The sequence below is a fragment of the Onychostoma macrolepis genome, chromosome 17 (genome assembly GCF_012432095.1).
Source record: "Onychostoma macrolepis isolate SWU-2019 chromosome 17, ASM1243209v1, whole genome shotgun sequence".
Classification (NCBI taxonomy): Eukaryota; Metazoa; Chordata; class Actinopteri; order Cypriniformes; family Cyprinidae; genus Onychostoma; species Onychostoma macrolepis.
This window is the reverse complement of record NC_081171.1, coordinates 30,622,822-30,642,063: the sequence shown is the minus strand read 5'-3', so window position 1 is coordinate 30,642,063 and position 19,242 is coordinate 30,622,822. Positions and strand designations below refer to the sequence as shown.

The following is a 19,242-nucleotide window of genomic DNA, read 5'->3' as shown; positions in this document are numbered from 1 at the left end:
ATCAATGATGGCAGGCTGTCCTGGCCAAGATGCAGCAAAACAGGCCCAAGCCATGATACTACCACCACCATGTTTCACAGATGGGATGAGATTCTTAAGCTGGAATGCAGTGTGTTCTTTTCTCCAAACATAACACTTCTGATTTAAACTAAAAAGTTCTATTTTGGTCTCATAAATGTCCACATGATCTTTAGCAAACTGCAGACGGGCAGCAATTTTTTTTGAGAGCAGTGGCTTTCTTCTTGCAACTGTGGTTGCTCAGTGTTCTCTTGATGGTGGGCTCATGAACATTAACATTAGCCAAGGCCTTTTTTTGCTTAGAAGTTACCCTGGGGTCCTTTGCAACCTCGTGGACTATTACAAGTCTTGCTTTTAGAGTGATCTTTGTTGGTCGACCACTTCTCGGGAAGGTAACCGTGGTCTTGAATTTCCGAGAGATGGCTTTGTAACCTTTTCCATCCTGATGAGCAACATCAACTCTTTTTCCGAGGTCCTCAGTAATCTCCCTTGTTCATGGCATGATTCACTTCCACAAACATGATCAGACTTTGATAGATCCCGGTTCTTTAAATTAAACAGGGCAGGCAATGACACCTGATAGTCATCTCAGTGATTGAAAACACCTCTGCACAGATGGACTCTAATTTCACCTTTAAATTAACTACTAATCCTAGAGATTCACATACTTTTGCCACTCACAGATATTGGATCATTTTCCTGAATAAATAAATGACAAACAAAATATTTTTGTCTCATTTGTTTGATGTTCATTTGGGTTCTCTTTGTCTACTTTCAGGACTTGCGAAAAAATACTTATGCAGAAAAATAGAAAATTCTAAAGGGTTCACAAACTTTCAAGCAGCACTGTATATATATATATATATATTAAGATCGCGCAAATATTAAGATCTCTCTGAAGTATTGTGTTTGAATGGACAAATTCACACAAAAATAGTCAAAATGCCCGTCTTGGTAAGTATCCTATAGCAGACATAGCCGGCTGAATGTACAGTATCAATGTACTGGATCAGTGCATTCTCTTAAAGTGACAGCACTTTCTTAATCTTAATCAAACAGCAACAACAAAGAAATCACTCACTGCACTACTTTATTCAATTTCTGTACCTAAAAACTAATGCTATAGACCTACCTAAAAAAACCCTGAAAATCACTGTTTATTTTATTTGTATCTTTACTCTATTGTATTTATTTGTGCTGTTGCTTGTGGTTAGATAGATTATTCTTATTTTCTTTATTTTTATTTGACAGTATAGTTTTTCCCTAAACATACCGAACCATACCGAAACCGTGACTCTAAAACCGTGATACAAACCGAACCGTGAAAAAGTTGAACCGTTCCACCCCTAATATATATTTAAGTGCTGTCAAACGATTAATTGCATCTAAAATAAAAGTTTTTGTTTACAGAATATGTGTGTGTGTACTCTGTATATTTATTATGTACACACGTGGTCAGAATTTTTGGTACCCATGGTAAATATGATCAAAGAAGGCTGTGAAAATAAACCTGCATTATTAATCCTTTTGATCTTTTACTTAAAACGAATCACAAAAATCGTACTAGGTTACTGTCGTAAAGACGCATATGGGAAAAAGCCTTTTTTCTGAAGCCTTATTCAATCACGCAGTGAAACTGCACGACTATTGGTTCATGCAGTGTGTAAAAAACGAACCAATGCGTCGAGCCTATGGCGACGAAGCCCGCCAGAATGGGCGGAGCCATCTGGCTATATAAGAGGCCATTTCGCCATAGGATCCTCAAGTTACTTCGACTGAAGCGACGACTAAGTCGTGCAGCTACCTAGCATGGGAAAGTACACAGTACTCGTTCCATATCTCAGGGAACTGAGGTTACGACAGTAACCGAGTACTAGGGCTGGGCGATATATCACATGCCATATGCATGCGCATCTCGTCGGTAAAGCCGGTTCCTTGATTAGCGGTAAATCTCCATCACCTGTTTTCAAATGGAGCGGCATTTAATACACAAGCTAGGCAATATCGCGTTCATTATCGAAGGCGATAATGAATGTGATATTGCGTAGCTTGTCAGTGATCTACGGCTCCGTGTATTAAATGCCGCTCCATTTGAAAACAGGTGATGGAGATTTACCACCAATCAAGGAACCGGCTTTACTGACAAGATGCGCATGCACATCGCATGAGATATATCGCCCAGCCCTACCGAGTACGTTCCCTGTCGTCCAGGTTATAAAACCTAGCAAATGTGGACAGCGAGGCCCAGCCGGCCGCCACACAGATCTCTGCAATAGACACACCGCCAGACCACACCCACGATGAGGCGATGCCTCTAGTGGAATGGGCTCGTACTCCACTGGGGCATTGCATTGCCCTTTGGCGCAGTTACCAAAGCTAACAAAGAGCTGTTCCGTCTGCCTAAAAGAGGCAGAACGCTCAAAGTAAATCCTCAAAGCTCTGACAGGGAAGAGCAAGGATAACTCCCGGTCCTCTTCAGAAAGAAGAAGAGAGAGCGTGATGACCTGTGCTCTGAATGGAGTGGAAAGCACCTTGGGCATGTTGCCATGCCTTGGTTTCAGGACGATCTTGGAGTCATTGGGCTCAAATTCCAGGCAGGCAGGGCTAATGGAGAGCACCTGTATGTCTCTACAGTCTTTACCGACAGTGGCCGAAGGTTCGTAGACTGTAGCGGCTCAAAGGGAGGGCTCTTCAGTGCCCTCAACACAGTGGGCAAATCCCATGTAGGGACGGTGAGGGGCCGAGGCAGATTCAGCCTCTTGGCTCCCCTCAGAAAGCGGACAACTGAGTTGTTCCTGCCCACCGACTGGCCTGCTATAGGGGTATGGGAGGCCGCTATAGCTGCTACGAACACCTTGAGTGTGGATGGTGAACATCCCTTATTCAGCAGCTCCTGCAGGAAGGACAGAACCACTGATAACTCAGAGGTAGACGGGTTTTCACCGCGGTCTAGGCACCAGGTGGAGAAAACCTTGTTCCCTGATTCGCCTGATGACCTGTGGGATCAGGGTGATCGGGGGGAATGCATAAAGGAGAAGGTTGGGCCAGTCGTGGGCCAACGTGTCTCTGACCTTCGAATAATAGGTTGGACAGTGAGAGTTGTCTTTCGAGGCGAAGAGATCTACTTTGGCTTTGCCAAAGATCTTTCAAATCATCTGAACAGTCTGCAGATGGAGCATCCACTCCTCTGAGGGGACATTGCTCCGAGATAACATATCCACTCCCTGGTTCAATTTGCCCGGTAAATGTGCTGCTCTCAGCGAGTGCAGGTTAAACTGAGACCACTCCCACACTTTGGCAGGAAGTGTCGCATGGCCTGTGATGACTTCTGTGCCTCCATGAAGTGTTCAGCAAACCCTTCGACCGCAGGTCCAAAGAGGCCGTTGGGGAAAATCGGGGGCATCAAGGAAGGGGACCTTGTCTGCATTTCTCAGCTCCTTGAGAGTCGCAGGATCAGGCTCTGACTCGTCCATGGCAGAGAGGAGTTTGGCCTGATACACCTGGAGGACCGCCATAGCGTGGAGCGCCGAAGACGCCTGTCCAGCTGAAGCATAGGAGCATCCAGCGAGCACCTTCCAGCCGATAGCAGTGATTCATCCAGAGGAGGCATCTTCTCTTACCCCTTTTCTTCAGCGGCGTCAACCGTAGTGAGGGCGGACGAAGCAGAAGTACGGAGGCGAGTGGAGTAGAGGGAGCGCCATGATCTCGTGAGCTCGTCGTGAACTTTGGGGAAGAACGGCGAGGATCGCTGGCGAGGGACCTGATGGCACCCCGGCAGGAACCACTCGTACAGACGGCTGCGAGAGGGCTCCTCTGGTGGAGACCACTCCAATCCCAGCTCTTCAACCGCTTTTGAGAGGACACGGAGAAGTTTGGCATCCATCCCGGCTTTGGCGGTGCTGGGTGCGGACGAAGGCCAGAGGGCGGGGTCAGTTACCGAGCCCGAGAGCTCCTCTGCGTCCGAAGCTGCCAAAGAAATGCTGTCATCGGCCAGCTCTTCGTCGCTCCCACCGAACAAGACCAGATCACTTGCGCTGGCAGAGGGACGCTGGTTAGGCTGGGAAAAGAGGATGGGAGAAACCTCTCTGTGTGGCGAGAGCGAGGCACACGGGGTCTGTGCCGAAGTGAGTTCGCTCTCAACCGGGCGCTGAGATCCTCTACCCTGCTGTTTTTTCCTCACAGGTCCCTGGGAGGAAGAAAACGAGAGGGCGCGAGGGGCAGAGTCACTCTCTGAAAAGAAAGCTATCCGCGAGCGCAGAGAAGTGAGACTGATGTTCTCGCAACGAGAACAATCAGTTCCCGTGAGCGCGGTTTCCGCATGGGATTTCCCCAAGCAGGAAACGCACTCGCTATGGCAGTAATGCCGCGGCAATTGGAACAACGCCGGCTCTTTTAGATAGAGTGTAGATCGCCGGATGGCGCGAGGAAAAGGTGGCGGATCAGCAGAGCAGATCGAGGTCGCTGGGTCCAGCTGCGAGGTGTGTCAACAGCAAGTAAGGCTTCTGAGATAAGTAGAGACGAAGTCGTCGTCGCTGAAGGAGAAGAAATCTGAGAATCCTATGGCGAAACAGCCGCTTATATAGCCAGATGGCTCCACCCATTCTGCCGGGCTTCGTTGCCATAGGCTCGTGCAGCTCCGCTGCCGACCCATTGGTTCGTTTTTTACACACTGCACGAACCAATAGTCGTGCAGTTTCACTGCGTGATTGAATAAGGCTTCAGTTCAGGAGAAAAAAAGGCTTTTTCCCATATGTGTCTTTATCAAGACGCAGTACGAGTGGAGTATCGACAGGGAACTAACCTTTCATTGAACTAAAGCAATTGAAAATGGGGGAAAATCTCATTTTTAAATAAATGTTTTTCTCAAATACACGTTGGGCACAATTATTGGTAACCCTAGAAATTCTTATGAGTAAAATATCTGTTGGGTATATTCCCATTCATATTCACAATTTTGAGCACTCCAGGGTGATTATGAACATGAAATTATCCAGCCATGGCTTCCTGTTTCACAGGATTATAAATAGGAGGGAAAACAAAGGCCAAATTCCCTTAATCATCCATCACAATGAGAAAAAACTAATATTTTTCTGATGTGCAGCAAAAGATAATTGAGCTTCACAAATTAGAAAGTCACTTTAAGAAAAGAGCTAGAGCTGTGAAAATTCCCATTTCCACCATCAGAGCAATAGTTAAGAATTTCCAATCAACAGAAAATTTTACAAAACTGCCTGGAAGAGAAAGTGTGTCTATATCGTTCTAATACACAGTCATAAGGAGAGTTTGAGTGGCTAAAGACTCTCCAAGGATCACTGCTGGAGAATTGCAGAAAATAGTTTATAGTCTCAGGGTCAGAAAACCTTAAAAATATATATCAAACAGCATCTACACCACATGTTGTTTGGGAGGGTTTCAAGAAAAGAAAATGCTGTCATCCAAAAACAAACTCTAGCAAAATATATTTCTGCAGGAGGTCCTGGACATCTTGTTTAGACACATGGTATCATGGATTCTATCAAATACCAACAGATCTTATAATGGGCCATGTTTGGATCTTCCAACCGAACAATAATCCAAACCTCAAAAACAACACAAAAATGGGTCACTGAGCACAAAACCAAGCTTCTGCTGGCCATTCCAGTCCTCTGACATGAACCCTATAGAAAATGAGTGGGGTGAACTGAAGAGAAGAAGCACCAACATGGAGCTGGGAATCTAAAGGGTCTGGAGTGATTCTGGATGAAGGAATGGTCTCTGATCTCATCAGGTGTTTTCTAACCTCATCAGGCATTATAGGAGAAAACTCAGAGCTGTTAAACTGGCAATTGGAGGTTTCAAAAAGTATTGAATAAAGGGTGCCGTTAATTGTGGCCAACGTGTATTAGACAAAAACATTTATTTCATAATGATACTTCCCCCCCATTTTAAATTCTTATGCTCCAATGAAAGGTTAGATTTTTGTGATTTTTTTAAATAAAAGATCAAAAGGATTAACAATGCAGATTTATTTTCACAGCCTTCTTTAATCATATTTACCAAGGGTATCAACAATTCTGACCACGTGTGTATATATAAAGAGACACACACAGTATATATTTTGAAAATACATGTATTTAGATGTATATATTTCTAGGGATGTGTACCAAGAACCAGTATTTTTTGTACGTGATTGGGTCAATACCGGACTACTGGTTAGCCTCAGGACAAACGATACTGTTATCGATACTTGTGTTGTTTGATCTCCGTATACTTCAATGTTAATGATGAATTAGAAGCTGCTGCTTCTTCACTGAATGATGTGGTTGACGTTTGCTTAGACGAGCGTGTGATATCCATGCGCATGTGCGGTGTGTGTTTGCGTGCAATCAGTCATCGCGGCAAGAGTGAAACGTTCGAAAGTGTGGGCTCACGTTACAAAATTAAGCCACACCATTGTCAGATGCAATATATGCAGTAGTGTAATAGTGAACAAAGGAGGCAACACTAGTAATATAATGAAACATTTACTAACAAAACACATCTACCTCAAGCAATGCGCTGTATTTACTATGTCTCCCGGCTCCAGCTCCAACTGCAACTCGCGAGAGATTCACATCAAATGTTAATTCAGCGGTGGAGTTACATTCACGAGACATAGCACTTATTCGCAATCACAAAAGTAAATTATTTGTGCATGCTTTAAAGCCCTGCCGGTTAAACATTTCATTCGTGTGCTGTTCTGACGTGCTCTTATTCAGAGCGCCTACACTGAAGCGTGTGTACACTAAAAGGCCGGTCAAACAGCAGATTACTTAGTTATCGTCTGATTGCGCTAATATTGTCAAAAACACATATAGACACAGCTATTTCTAAAGTGAAAGTAAACAGTTGAGAGAGAAACAGACGTGTGCAGGTCTTAAAGGGACAGAACTAAACATGCTGCTGTGCCGATTGTCATTAAAGGGATAGTTCACCCAAAAAGTCGTGTTGTACCAAACCTGTATTAATTTTTATTCTTGTGCTGAACACAAAAGAAGATATTTTGAAGAATGTGGGTAACCAAACAGTTGCTGGTCCCCACTGACTTTGATAGTAGGGAAAAATAAAATAAAATAATAAAATAAAATAAAATTATATATATATATATATATATATATATATATATATATATATATATATATATATATATATATATATATATATATATATATATATATATATATGGAAGTCACTGGGGACCAGCAACTGTTTCCCACATTATTCAAAATAACCTTTATGCTTAACAGAAGAAAGAAACTCATTCAGGTTTAAAACAACTTAAGAAGTGAGTAAATGATGACACAATTTTCATTTATGGGTGAACTATTCCTTTAATGTTAATAAAATAAAACACAAAGAGAAAAATAACTCGCTGCTCCTGACTGAAGAACTTTAATACAGTTGCTACAGTTCAGCAGTAATAAAATAACTTGAAATTTCGCACCAAATAGTATCGATAAGTACCGGTATCAATAAGCAGTATCAGTATCGGTATTGATAAAATGTAAACGATACCCATCCCTATATATTTATATTCATATTATTATATATATTATAAATATATTTAATATATAAAGATAACATTTTTTCTTATATATATATGCATGTGTGTGTATTTATATATACATAATAAATATACAGAGTACACACACATATAATATATTTTTTTTCAAGTGTGAATGTGTATATATATATATATATATATATATATATATATATATATATATATATATATATATATATATATATATATATATATATATATATATATATATATATATATATATATATATATTTATTTATATATATATATATATATATATATACACACACACACACACATATACATACAGGGTTCCTACACCTATTCCATTTCAAAATTCCATACTTTTCCAGACTCAAATTTCCAAATCTCTCGGTAGATTTTCAGACCATATTTAACATAAATGGTTCATAGAGTATTATTTTCAGCTTTATATTTGGTATATAGACAAAATATAAATATGAGCCCTCCCTGCAAACTCCGCCTATATAGTACAGTCATCTGTAAATATTGTTATTTTCTCAGGGGTTTTTTTCATTGATTTTCTCAAAATGACAACATAGACTCCTTAAAATAAATAAATAAATACAGACTTCTACATGCACACAATAAACTTTTTTGTGCCCTTGAGAAACTATTCACATGTGCATGGGAATGTTTTGCATGCTAACACATTACAATTTCTAGTTTTAACCTATTTCCTTTGTGCATCACTGCCATCTTACTATGAATAAAATGACAGCATGGATGCACATAAATTAACAGAGATCTATCTTCAAAATTTAGCTTTTCTTACGGTAGTACCTCTAATATCAAGGCCTAATGTCCAATTTAACACATCCTCTGTGGTGTGTGGAGAAACCATGACACGAAATGGCATAAAATTTGCCAAGTTCAAGGGTTTATAAAAAAGACCGGTACTGTAAAAAAGTGTTTAAGATTTGGCTTTCATTGGGGCAGTATGCCATATTTCATGGACTTAGGTCTCTTTAATGCATATTCTGTGGCGGGCAAGAAACCACACTGCAAAATGGTCTAATGGCACAACAGGTGGCATAGTGTGCATTATCCTATATGCTAAATTTAATGGTTTCTTGTGCGCACATAAAAGTCTGTATATTATTTTTTTTTTTTTGCAAAGGTCCTTGAGGTTATGTAATATGGTGCTAAGTGAAGAAATCCAACACTCTTATATAACTTGCATTTTGCATAATGAAAAAGTGCACCTTAAATTCATTCAGTTATATTTGGCAATCACTAAACAGTTGCCATGAAACCTCACTTATTGTACGATAAATTTATTTTCATTAAATTCTTAATTTTCTATTATATAAAAAGAGAAAAACTAAATAGGAGCAAAAGTCTGGAAAAACAAATATTTTTCCATACTCTGCTTTCTTTTTTCCATACATTTCTAGACCTGGAAAATACTTAAATCAAATTCCATACTTTTCCAAACCCCGTAGGAACCCTGTATGTATATATATATATATATATATATATATATACAAACAATTTTTTTTTCTTTCTTTCCCAAGTGTGAATGCTGGAAACTGGAGATGCAAGTTTAAGCAAACATGTTTCATCTGCTGTGTATCAACAATCAAGTTTGGAGAAATCTGACCAGCAAATTTACACAGCACTAGTGCACCTCACCAAAAGAGGGTCTAAATGTTACAAACTCTTCTAAATTGATATGAAAGTCTTTCCACATCCAGCGACATGGGCTGTCAAGGCACAAAAAAAAAAAAAAAACGCCATAAAAGAACCATGTAACAGTAGTACATATGCACTTGATTCTTCTGCAGAACACAAAAGAAGGTATTTTAAAGAACCTTGGGGTCCAAAGAGCATTGGAGCCCAGTGACTTTAACTATATGGACGAAAAACATTTTTCAAATCAAAATTTCTTCTTTTATGTTACACAGAAGCAAGTAAGTAATCCAGGTTTGGAACAACATGAGGGAGAGTAAATTAAATTAAATTTCTGTCCCTCCAATGAAAGTCCATGTAACCAGAACTTAAAAGATCCAAAAAGTCATAAAAATATCTTAATTTGTGTTTCGTTTTATGGGTTTGGAATGGCATGGAGGAGAGTAAATGATAACAGACTTTTGATTTTTGGGTGAACTATTCCATTCAGACCACCATCTGTTATTGAAACACACTTTTATGACGTGTACTGTGTCATATTCCATGCGTGGCTGATGAGATGGCATGTGCCATATAAAACATGAGGAAATGTCACTCACTCTCTCTGTTTTCATCGCTGTTCCTCTTGACTCTGCTGCTGTCACACTTTGTGCCCAGAAACACGCTGGCAGACTTATTCTTCTGTGTGTAGAATGTAAGGACTTCCTCCAAGTCATTTTCACTGGAAGAACAAGCAAAATGACCGCTGAAAAACATGCCTATTGCATCTGTCCTAGTAAAGCGATGTACTCTAGATGCATCACACCAACCTCGCCTCCAGAATAAACTCCTGGAAAACACTGGAGTTGATGCAGTGATCCTCGTCTGGAATCTTGTCCAAACTCTCCACCATTTGCTTGGTTTCCTGAGGGTTATTAAACAAAGTTGACTTAAAGAGGTCATGCATTGCATTTGTGTTCTTTTATAATGATCCCTGAGGTCCACTTATAATGTTACAAACACTGTCATAATTTGGAAATAGCTGGTCATTTTCTATCCTGTTTTTGGCCCTCTGATTTCAACACTCAGTTTTAGGGTCATGTTTTCTTGATGTTTTAATTACAAATGCTTGCACAGTTATAACTATCAAAGTAAACAATGCAATGTATAGTTTTGCAGTATAGTATCAAATGCATGCAGGGGCTGGACAAATCAATGTGAACAACGCAAAACTGCCCACATTGATCTGTTAATATTCAGGTCATGTGATTTGTCTGATCAAGGCAGATGTTGAAGTTCATCTTGATGCTCCAGCGGCCCATCTTTTTCACATTTTAGCATTGTGCAGTGTCTGTGATTAAAGTGTTAACAATTGCAGCTTTTCATGGGTGTTGGTTTTGTGAAGTTCTCTGAGGTCATTTTAGTAGAAACAGGGTCTTCAAGGTGAATACTGAGGTTTGCTGTCACTTTGCTGCAGCAGTTCTGTGTTTTTTGGACACATTCTTTGTGAATGCAGTCCTAATCGTAAAGATTACAATTACGTTTACAGACTTTCTCCTGGAAGTCACTGATTTCACCCACAGCTTGTACTGAAAACCTATCCTATACTTATATAAAACCTTACAGACAAAGAAAAGATAAATAAAAGTGTTTGTTTTTTCACTGTAGCAAATGATATTAACTCCTATTATTTATGGTGTTCACATTATTTTCTCCAGTCCCTGTATCAATTACGAGTCATGTTTCTATGAAAACACAAGAGATTATCGGGCACTTATCACAGCAAGCTGAATGAGACAAAACACTGCGTTAAAGCCACTTCACAGGTTGAAATGAAATCAGCAGAATAAAATCACCTCAACAGAAAACTTAACAACAGACAATAAAACAGTTTTCCTGAACACTTCCAATATAAGGCCTGATCATTTTGGTGAAAAATGAAATACTCAATACATATAAATCTGTAACAGGTGAGGCATTAGAATTAACATGTTAACTCGTGCTTGTGTGTTGCGGCATTAGTCTCGGGTCTGATAGAGTTGTTGGCACTGCATCATGATTAAATAAAAGTCTCTTTACAAAGCCTGTGTCGAACTGTATCTGCATTACAAAAGAATCCACAGCAAAATGTAGCAAACAGTGAATTAGAAAAGACTAACTCACCGATGACTTAGAACACCTTAGCAATCATTTAGCAGCACCCTAGCAACCGTCCAAAACACCGTAGCAACCAGACAGCAAGGCATTTCTAACGGTTTTCAAACTACTCAAGGCTTATATAACCATCAAGCCTCTGCCAAAATGCCAGAGCAAACTGCACAGGGCCTATAAAAGCTTCAAACGAACATTCAAACTATTTCAGCTTTGGTCATGCCAGCACACTCAAAGTCTGTATTGACGAACTGCTGTTTGCTGATGCTATTGATTATCGGCCTGCTGATCCACAAACCTGGTTATAGAGCTGTATGAAGTTTCCGAGCTGATGGGAGAGGATGCGCTGGCGGTCTGACAGACACAGCTGACGGCTGGGCTCCTCCAGACACATGTCCTGATGCAGGTTACTGCTGGCTCTCTTCAGAAAGCGAACCACCAGCTCCTGCAGAATCACACGGTCAACAGCACCGTCCCATACAGTCTTTAGCACTCACATTAATAACGTAGCTATAAAATAGACATATTAGACCACCATCAAAGGCGCACAGACGTTCAGCGTTTCTGTAACCCCACAACAAACATCAAATAAATCATGTTTGCTACAGATGAAAAGCTTGCTTTGATATACAACTGTGTGGTGCTATTATGAAGTGCACATTTACATTGCATTTAGTCCAAATCGACTTACAAAAGACTTGTAAAAGACAAATGTGCATCATGGGGTTGTTTTAGATAAGCTGGTAAAGATATGGGCTAGTAAACATGAAGGTTCCCCATCACCACTGTTCCTCTGAACAAGACACCTTCACGAGGTGCTTGTGCTGTTTCTTAATTGTTGGTTGTACATATGTGCCAGATAATGTATACAGGTGCATCTCAATAAATTAGAATGTCATGAAAAAGTTCATTTTTTCTTGTAAGTTATTTCAAAAAGTGAAACTTTCATATATTTTAGATTCATTGCATGTAAAGTAAAACATTTCAAAAGTTTTTTGTTTTAATTTTGATGATTAGAGCTTACAGCTCATGAAAGTCAAAAATCAGTATCTCAAAATATTAGAATATTTACATTTGAGTTTCAATTAATGACCATCCCTACAGTATAAATTCTGGGTATCTCTTGTTCTTTGAAACCACAATAATGGGGAAGACTGCTGACTTGGCAATGATCCAGAAGACGAACATTGACACCCTCCACAAAGAGGGTAAGTCACAGAAGGTCATTTCTGAAAGGTGTGGCTGTTTACAGAGTGCTGTATCAAAGCATATTAAATGCAAAGTTGACTGGAAGGAAGAATTTGGGTAGGAAAAGGTGCACAAGCAACAGGGATGGCCGCAAGCTTGAGAATACTGTCAAGCAAAGCTGATTCAAACACTTGTGAAAGCTTCACAAGGAGTGAACTGAAGCTGGAGTCAGTGCATCAAGAGTCACCACGCTCAGACGTCTTCAGGAAAAGAGCAACCAAGCCACTTCTGAAGCAGAGACAACGTCAGAAGCGTCTTACCTGGGCTGTGGAGAAAAAGAACTGGACTGTTGCTCAGTGGTCCAAAGTCCTCTTTTCAGATGAAAGTAAATTTTGCATTTCATTTGGAAATCAAGGTCCCAGAGTCTGAAGGAAGAGTGGAGAGGCACAGAATCCATGTTGCTTGAAGTCCAGTGTGAAGTTTACACAGTATGTGATGATTTGGGCTGCCATGTCATCTGCTGGTGTTGGTTCACTGTGTTTTCTGAAGTCCACAGTCAACGCAGCCATCTACCAGGAGATTTTAGAGCACTTCATGCTTCCTTCTGCTGACAAGCTTTATGGAGATGCTGATTTCATTTTCCAGCAGGACTTGGCACCTGCCCACACTGCCAAAAGTACCAAAAGCTGGTTTAATGACCATAGTGTTACTGTGCTTGATTGGCCAGCAAACTCGCCTGACCTGAACCCCATAGATTCTCTTTTGTGATTATTGTCAAGAGGAAGATGAGAGACACCAGACCCAACAATGCAGATGAGCTGAAGACCACTGTCAAAGAAACCTGGGCTTCCATACCACCTCAGCAGTGCCACAAACTGATCACCTCCATGCCACGTCGAATTGAGGCAGTAATTAAAGCAAAAGGAGCCCCTACCAAGTATTGAGTACATATACAGTAAATGAACATACTTTCCAGAAGGCCAACAATTCACTAAAAATGTTTTTTTTTATTGGTCTTATGAAGTATTCTAATTTGTTGAGATAGTGAATTGGTGGGTTTTTGTTAAATGTGAGCCTAAATCATCACAATTAAAAGAACCAAAGACTTAAACTACTTCAGTCTGTGTGCACTGAATTTATTTAATACACGACATTCTAATTTATTGAGATGCACCTGTATATGCCAAAAATCACACACACAAAAAATAAATAAATAAAATAAAACACACTATGGAAAAAACCTAACAAATAGTAGTAAACATTAATGTAATATCAATACTTTGCACACATTAAAACATAAATAAAAAAATTTAGAATATATTTTAAAAATGCCATAAAACTACTTTTGTTTTTTTTACAAACATTACTGTTTATTTTAATTATTTGTAAAATTTAGACCATTTTATAATTTTGAGTGAAAGAAGTGTGGAAAAGCACGTTTTCTGAAACTCAAGCAGTAGCCAAGACCAAACATGCATGTTTAGTGAATAAACATGAACCAATAAAAATGTGCGCGTTGAATGCATTTTTTTGGGGGGGGGGGGGTCATCTGTAAAATGCATAAAATGTAAATGAGTGTAAATTCCCTCGGAGGATACTTGAGAAACTATTTTGTGAAATGTCCATGAAATGTCATAATCATAAAACTGAGACAAAATTCATATGCATATTCCACAACATATCAAAGTATTGACACTTTGCATGCATATCCATGACTCTAAATGAGAAAGAGTCACAAAATATATAAAAAAACAAAAAAACATCATGGGGTAAACCAGCATTTCCAAAAACCCAACAATCAATGCGGGTCAAATTGACCCACAACATAAAATGATGGCATTTATGGGGTGAACTAACTTTTTTTTTTTAAATTTTTAGAGACTTATATTCGTCAGATCCTACGTGAAGCAGATATTTCAATAAAAGCAGACACTGTTTACCATCTGATCATACTCCTTCTGTGTCCAGGCCGGGCCCATGTTGGCTCTGCTCTCGGCCAGCAGGCGCAGCTGCACACGGTGCAGGTAAGAGGAGAAGGCCATGCGTGCTTGAACTTTACTGCAGGAGGGAAGCATGAGAACAAAAAGCCATGAAATAAGACAGCAGAAAAGAGCAGAAGAAACTAAGAGGATGCAAAATACAACCTATTTCCAGTTTAATATGCAGAATCAACTAGAATTCAGCCCTTTGTAGGTTGATTACATTGATAATATAAACACTGTGATGCTGTTTGACCAGTATCAGATGAGGGGAGTGTTCAGGAAACGTTTCATTATTTTTAGTTATTTCTGTTACAAAGCTGAAATTACATACTTAAGCTTTAATGTCTCCATCTTGTAAACCTGCTTCATGTTGTTTGGCTCCACTTTGAAGATGTTTATATAAACTACAGCATTCTGGGAAATTAAGTGTTTATTCACTTACAGTTGAATTGATTAAGTTTAATGACGTGCATGTTTATGTGCATAAATGTATGCCAACATGTTTATAGGTCAGTCATAAATGGAAAAAAAAAAAAAAAAAAATTCTTAGAACTACACTTAAAGCAGTTCAATAAATCTATTTGTAGGAATTAATTGCAGTGAAATTTCATCCTCCAAGGATTTTTGGTTGAAAACACAAAACACCATTTTATATTATACACAATAAAACACTTTTGCTCTGTAAAGATTGTGTTTGTATGACAATTTGTTATGTAATCATAATCTGTATATATACTACAGTTCAAAGGTTTTGGATCAGTAAGATTTTTAAAGTTTTTTAAAGTATAATGTATTTCAAAGTATATTAAAAAAGAAAAATGCTATTTTAAATGGTAATAATATTTCACAATATAACTGTTTTACTGTATTTTTTATTTAAAAAATGTGGCCTTGATGAGCATAACATACTTCTTAAAAAAAAATAAAAAGAAAAAAAGTAAAAAGAAAAATGAAAAACTTACTGATCCCTAACTTTTGAACGGTAGTGTAAGCATGTGCCAAAAACAAGTATTACACTGATCAACACTGTCATATTCATAACACACCTGACAAAATATTGTTGAAGCTTATATGTCATTTTGGTGTTATCAGAAATATGCATCATAATTCAAATCAGTAATCCAAACAAAGTAATCCTGTGTTTCATTGGCTCTGTACTTGTATTCTGCACAATGACAATAAAGTTGAATCTAATCTAATCTAATCAAGGGTTCATCTTTCAGGCAGTGGGCATTTTAATTTTGGTGCATCACCGTTTCATTCCATTTTAAATCTACTTCCTTAAATTTCTTAAAATCCTTAAAAACTTAAAATTCGAATTAAATTCTGCATCCTGTTTGCTGCTTCAATTCAAACTGGATGTGAATTCAAAGGCATTCCCAATCGCTCTGAGTGATGCACAGCCCAGATAAACACTGGCACCATGGCAAACACACACAGAAAGGCTTTTTATGAACACAAATTGCGCATATACACTCATGGCAGGTTGTTTTGGCGGACGGATGACGCACATGTGCACCTCACCACTACCGCCATGCCGTACGTGTTACTGCAAACATAACAACACAAGAGGTAGATCTGAGAGTAAGAAATGCCCTCCACGCTGCTCCAACAACCGTGAGCTATTTACATGCACTGAATGATGAGAAGATAAGCAAGGAAAGTACGACGAAACGGAAAAGAAATGTTTCGGAAAAAGCCGTCACACAAAAACAAAGATATACTGTACTGTAACGGCCCCGGTCCCTTCTCGGCCCTGGCAGGCGCAAAGGAATTTCTACAAACTCAGACATGTCATTATAATTCCTCGCTCAAATTACAATTCAGCCTCTTGGACTGCGAGTCCAGAGGAAACTGGAATCTTTATTGCACTTTGGACAGGAGTATGTAATATTCATTAATGTCAGCGTATAAAAGAGCAGGTCTAAATATTTTTGTAGGGCTATTGCATAACGTGCAGGGGGAGGGAATATGTTTCAACTGCTTCCAGGACTCCTGCAAAATGTTAAACAAAGGAAAGACAGTCTGACTCCAGCAATTAGGCGGCCAATAAGAGCGAGCCGTTCTACATCGAGGTCAGGGCTGATGAGCCGATTGGCCAGTGCGGGAGGAATCCACTTCCTGTGTGAATGAGACTGTGAAAGTAGCAATGAAAACATGTGAAGGCGCTGGATGAAAAGGACACCATGGCGCAGCAAGAGTCTCAGACTCTCTCAATCCCCAAGCTTCTTTAAGCAGATCCAAGTGTGTGTGTGTGTGTGTGTGTGTGTGTGGTTGGGAATCAAGAACTGATTCTTGTCAGAACTGCTTCCATCTCATCAATGACTACGTTTGCACGCGCACGAATACTACGATTATTTCCAATAATCAGAGTAAGGACTTAATCACATTATGATGCTTACATGTCAACAGTAAAGCTCTTCACTCCTGTTTACATGCAATTTCCATTATTAGTATTATTCGCTAAGAATTGTGGTTATTTATTTATTTTTTTACTATTGACATACCCCACTGCACAGCACAAATGATGGACTCAGAAAGAGTAGGTGTTACTGGCCGCTGTTTATTTACGTCTGATGAAAAACACTTTTGTATGGTTGTATTCCATGCGCTGACATTTTTGATTCGGTGTTTTCGTGAACACCGTGTGACGCAGCGTCGACAACATGAACTCTGTTTCCTCGGCTCCCCAGAAATGCGATGCTTTCCTCCTCGCCATCGTTTCTAATCTGCGTATTATTACAGGTGCGTGTCACGTCATTCATGTACGTCACAAGCTCAAGTGCACTTTGGTCAGAGTGGCAATACTGCGATTAAGGTGTTTACATGTCTGTATATTTCAATTAAAATCGGCATACGCCACTTATGTTAATATGATTATGCTTGCTGCATTTATGAGCTTAATTGCATTATTTAGATCGAAGTATTGCGTTTACATGAGGTAAAGTTTAATATTGCCAAAATCTCATTATAATGGAATTAAGAGGGTGCATGTAAACACACTGAATGATACTGAAAGGAAATACTCCTGCATGGCTACTGAATCCGCAGCGCAGGCAGAAATGCGATGAGAAAGTGTTATTTTGTGCCGTTCAGTCTATGTAAATAAACACATCTGTAAAACCTGCATGACTTTTTTTATACTCTGGAACCTAAAAGAAGATATTTTGAGAAGTATCTGTTTTTTTCCCCATGCATTAATCACCAAAATTGTGTGGTTACTAACATTCTTCAAAATATCTTCTTTTGTTTTCCACTAAAGAAATAATGAAGAAATGACAGAATGACATGAGCGTGAATAAATGATGACATGATGTTCACTTTTAGGCGAACTTGATCTCTTTAACGTCAGAAAAGCACTGAGAAATGCAGTAAAAGTCAAAAACAGGTTGCAGATATGCAGTCAAGATGGTAAGATGGTGCGAGCTGACTCAGATATCTGATCAAACTCTTATCCTCTCTACAGAAACCACTAATCTCCCCCGCAGGGAAGTGTAAGGGCCAGCTCGTTACCCATGATTCTGAGTGTCCACACTGACCTGAGGTCCCATCCTTGCTGAAGAATGTGGAGCAGGTTGACTTTGGGTTGTGAGGTTTGTTCCAGCGCAGTGTTTGTGTGGAGGCGAGGTGATTTCAGCTCCATCTCTCCCTCCACCCCGTCCTCATTCTCACTCATGTGAGGGGACTGAGACGCTTTCAGACCTAAAAACACACATCAGAATGTATCATTTTAAAATACTACAGGACTAGTTTTTAGTTTTGAGGAGGTGATGTGTCATTTAACTTCTGTCATATACCACAACTAAAGCTTTTCCAGTTGTGCTGTATGATGCACCTTCATTATGGATTTAAACTTTGTGTAAGAAGTGTTCAAGTGCTGCTGGTTGGCATCTCATTCAATAGCATCTCAATCAACAAGAAGAGTCTAATCGTGGAAATGTATGGGGCATGTAAAAACAGCATCAGGTAAGATCTTCACAATTCAATCACTTTTATGTAATAAGGGGTTTATAAAAGTACGTTTTTATTTCAAAGTCATAATAAAACTTTTTCCTTTTTCTTTTCTCTTCCATGGTTACTATTGATAAATGTAATGCATCCAAATTAAATAATGTCATTCATTTAATTTAATTTACTCTTACTTACCTCAAACTTCTGAATGGTAGTATATCACTGTTTCCACAAAATATGTTTTTAAACTGTTTCAAATTGTTTCCAACAGTGATAATAATCAGAAATGTTTCTTGAGCATAAAATCAGCATATTAGAATGATTTCTGAAGGATCATGTGACACTGAAGACTCAAGATTCTGCTTTGCATCAAAGGAATAAATTACATTAAAATATATATTTGCATAGAAACAGGTATTTTAAATTGTAATATTTCACAATATTAGTTTTTCCTGTATTTTTGATCAAATAAATGCAGCCTTGGTGAGCAGAAGAGACTTATTTCAATAATATTTAAAACAATCTTAATTATTCCAAACTTTTTTAAAAGTTCACCTTTGTCTCAAATACAGACTTTCAATCATAAAATAAAGCTAATATAATCTAAATAAAGAGCAAAATAACTTTAAACTATTTCAATATTTATTAAGTGAAAATTATTTATATCAGTTTTCACTCAAACTAATTGTGGAATCATTACCTTCAAGAGCAAAATTTCAAATTTCAGAAAAGTTTGTTACATTAGTGTCAGAGCTTGAG

The 19,242-nt window shown here is 38.8% G+C and overlaps 1 protein-coding gene across 6 annotated transcripts in view; it reads right to left on the bottom strand.

Annotated features, from left to right (window-relative positions):
- The window catches only part of ttll5 (tubulin tyrosine ligase-like family, member 5), a 135,875-nt gene that overhangs the window by 57,417 nt on the left and 59,216 nt on the right, over positions 1–19,242 (bottom strand). For all 6 annotated transcript variants that reach the window (XR_009266805.1, XM_058750027.1, XM_058750026.1 and 3 more), the window contains 5 exons: positions 18,072–18,234; positions 14,491–14,608; positions 11,661–11,807; positions 10,042–10,136; positions 9,832–9,953 (listed from right to left, as the gene is read on the bottom strand). Coding sequence is in view for 5 of the 6 variants with exons in the window: in XM_058750027.1 (XP_058606010.1) it covers positions 9,832–9,953; positions 10,042–10,136; positions 11,661–11,807; positions 14,491–14,608; positions 18,072–18,234 (645 nt within the window). In the remaining variant the exon portion in view is untranslated. The remainder of the gene's footprint in view (positions 1–9,831; positions 9,954–10,041; positions 10,137–11,660; positions 11,808–14,490; positions 14,609–18,071; positions 18,235–19,242) is intronic.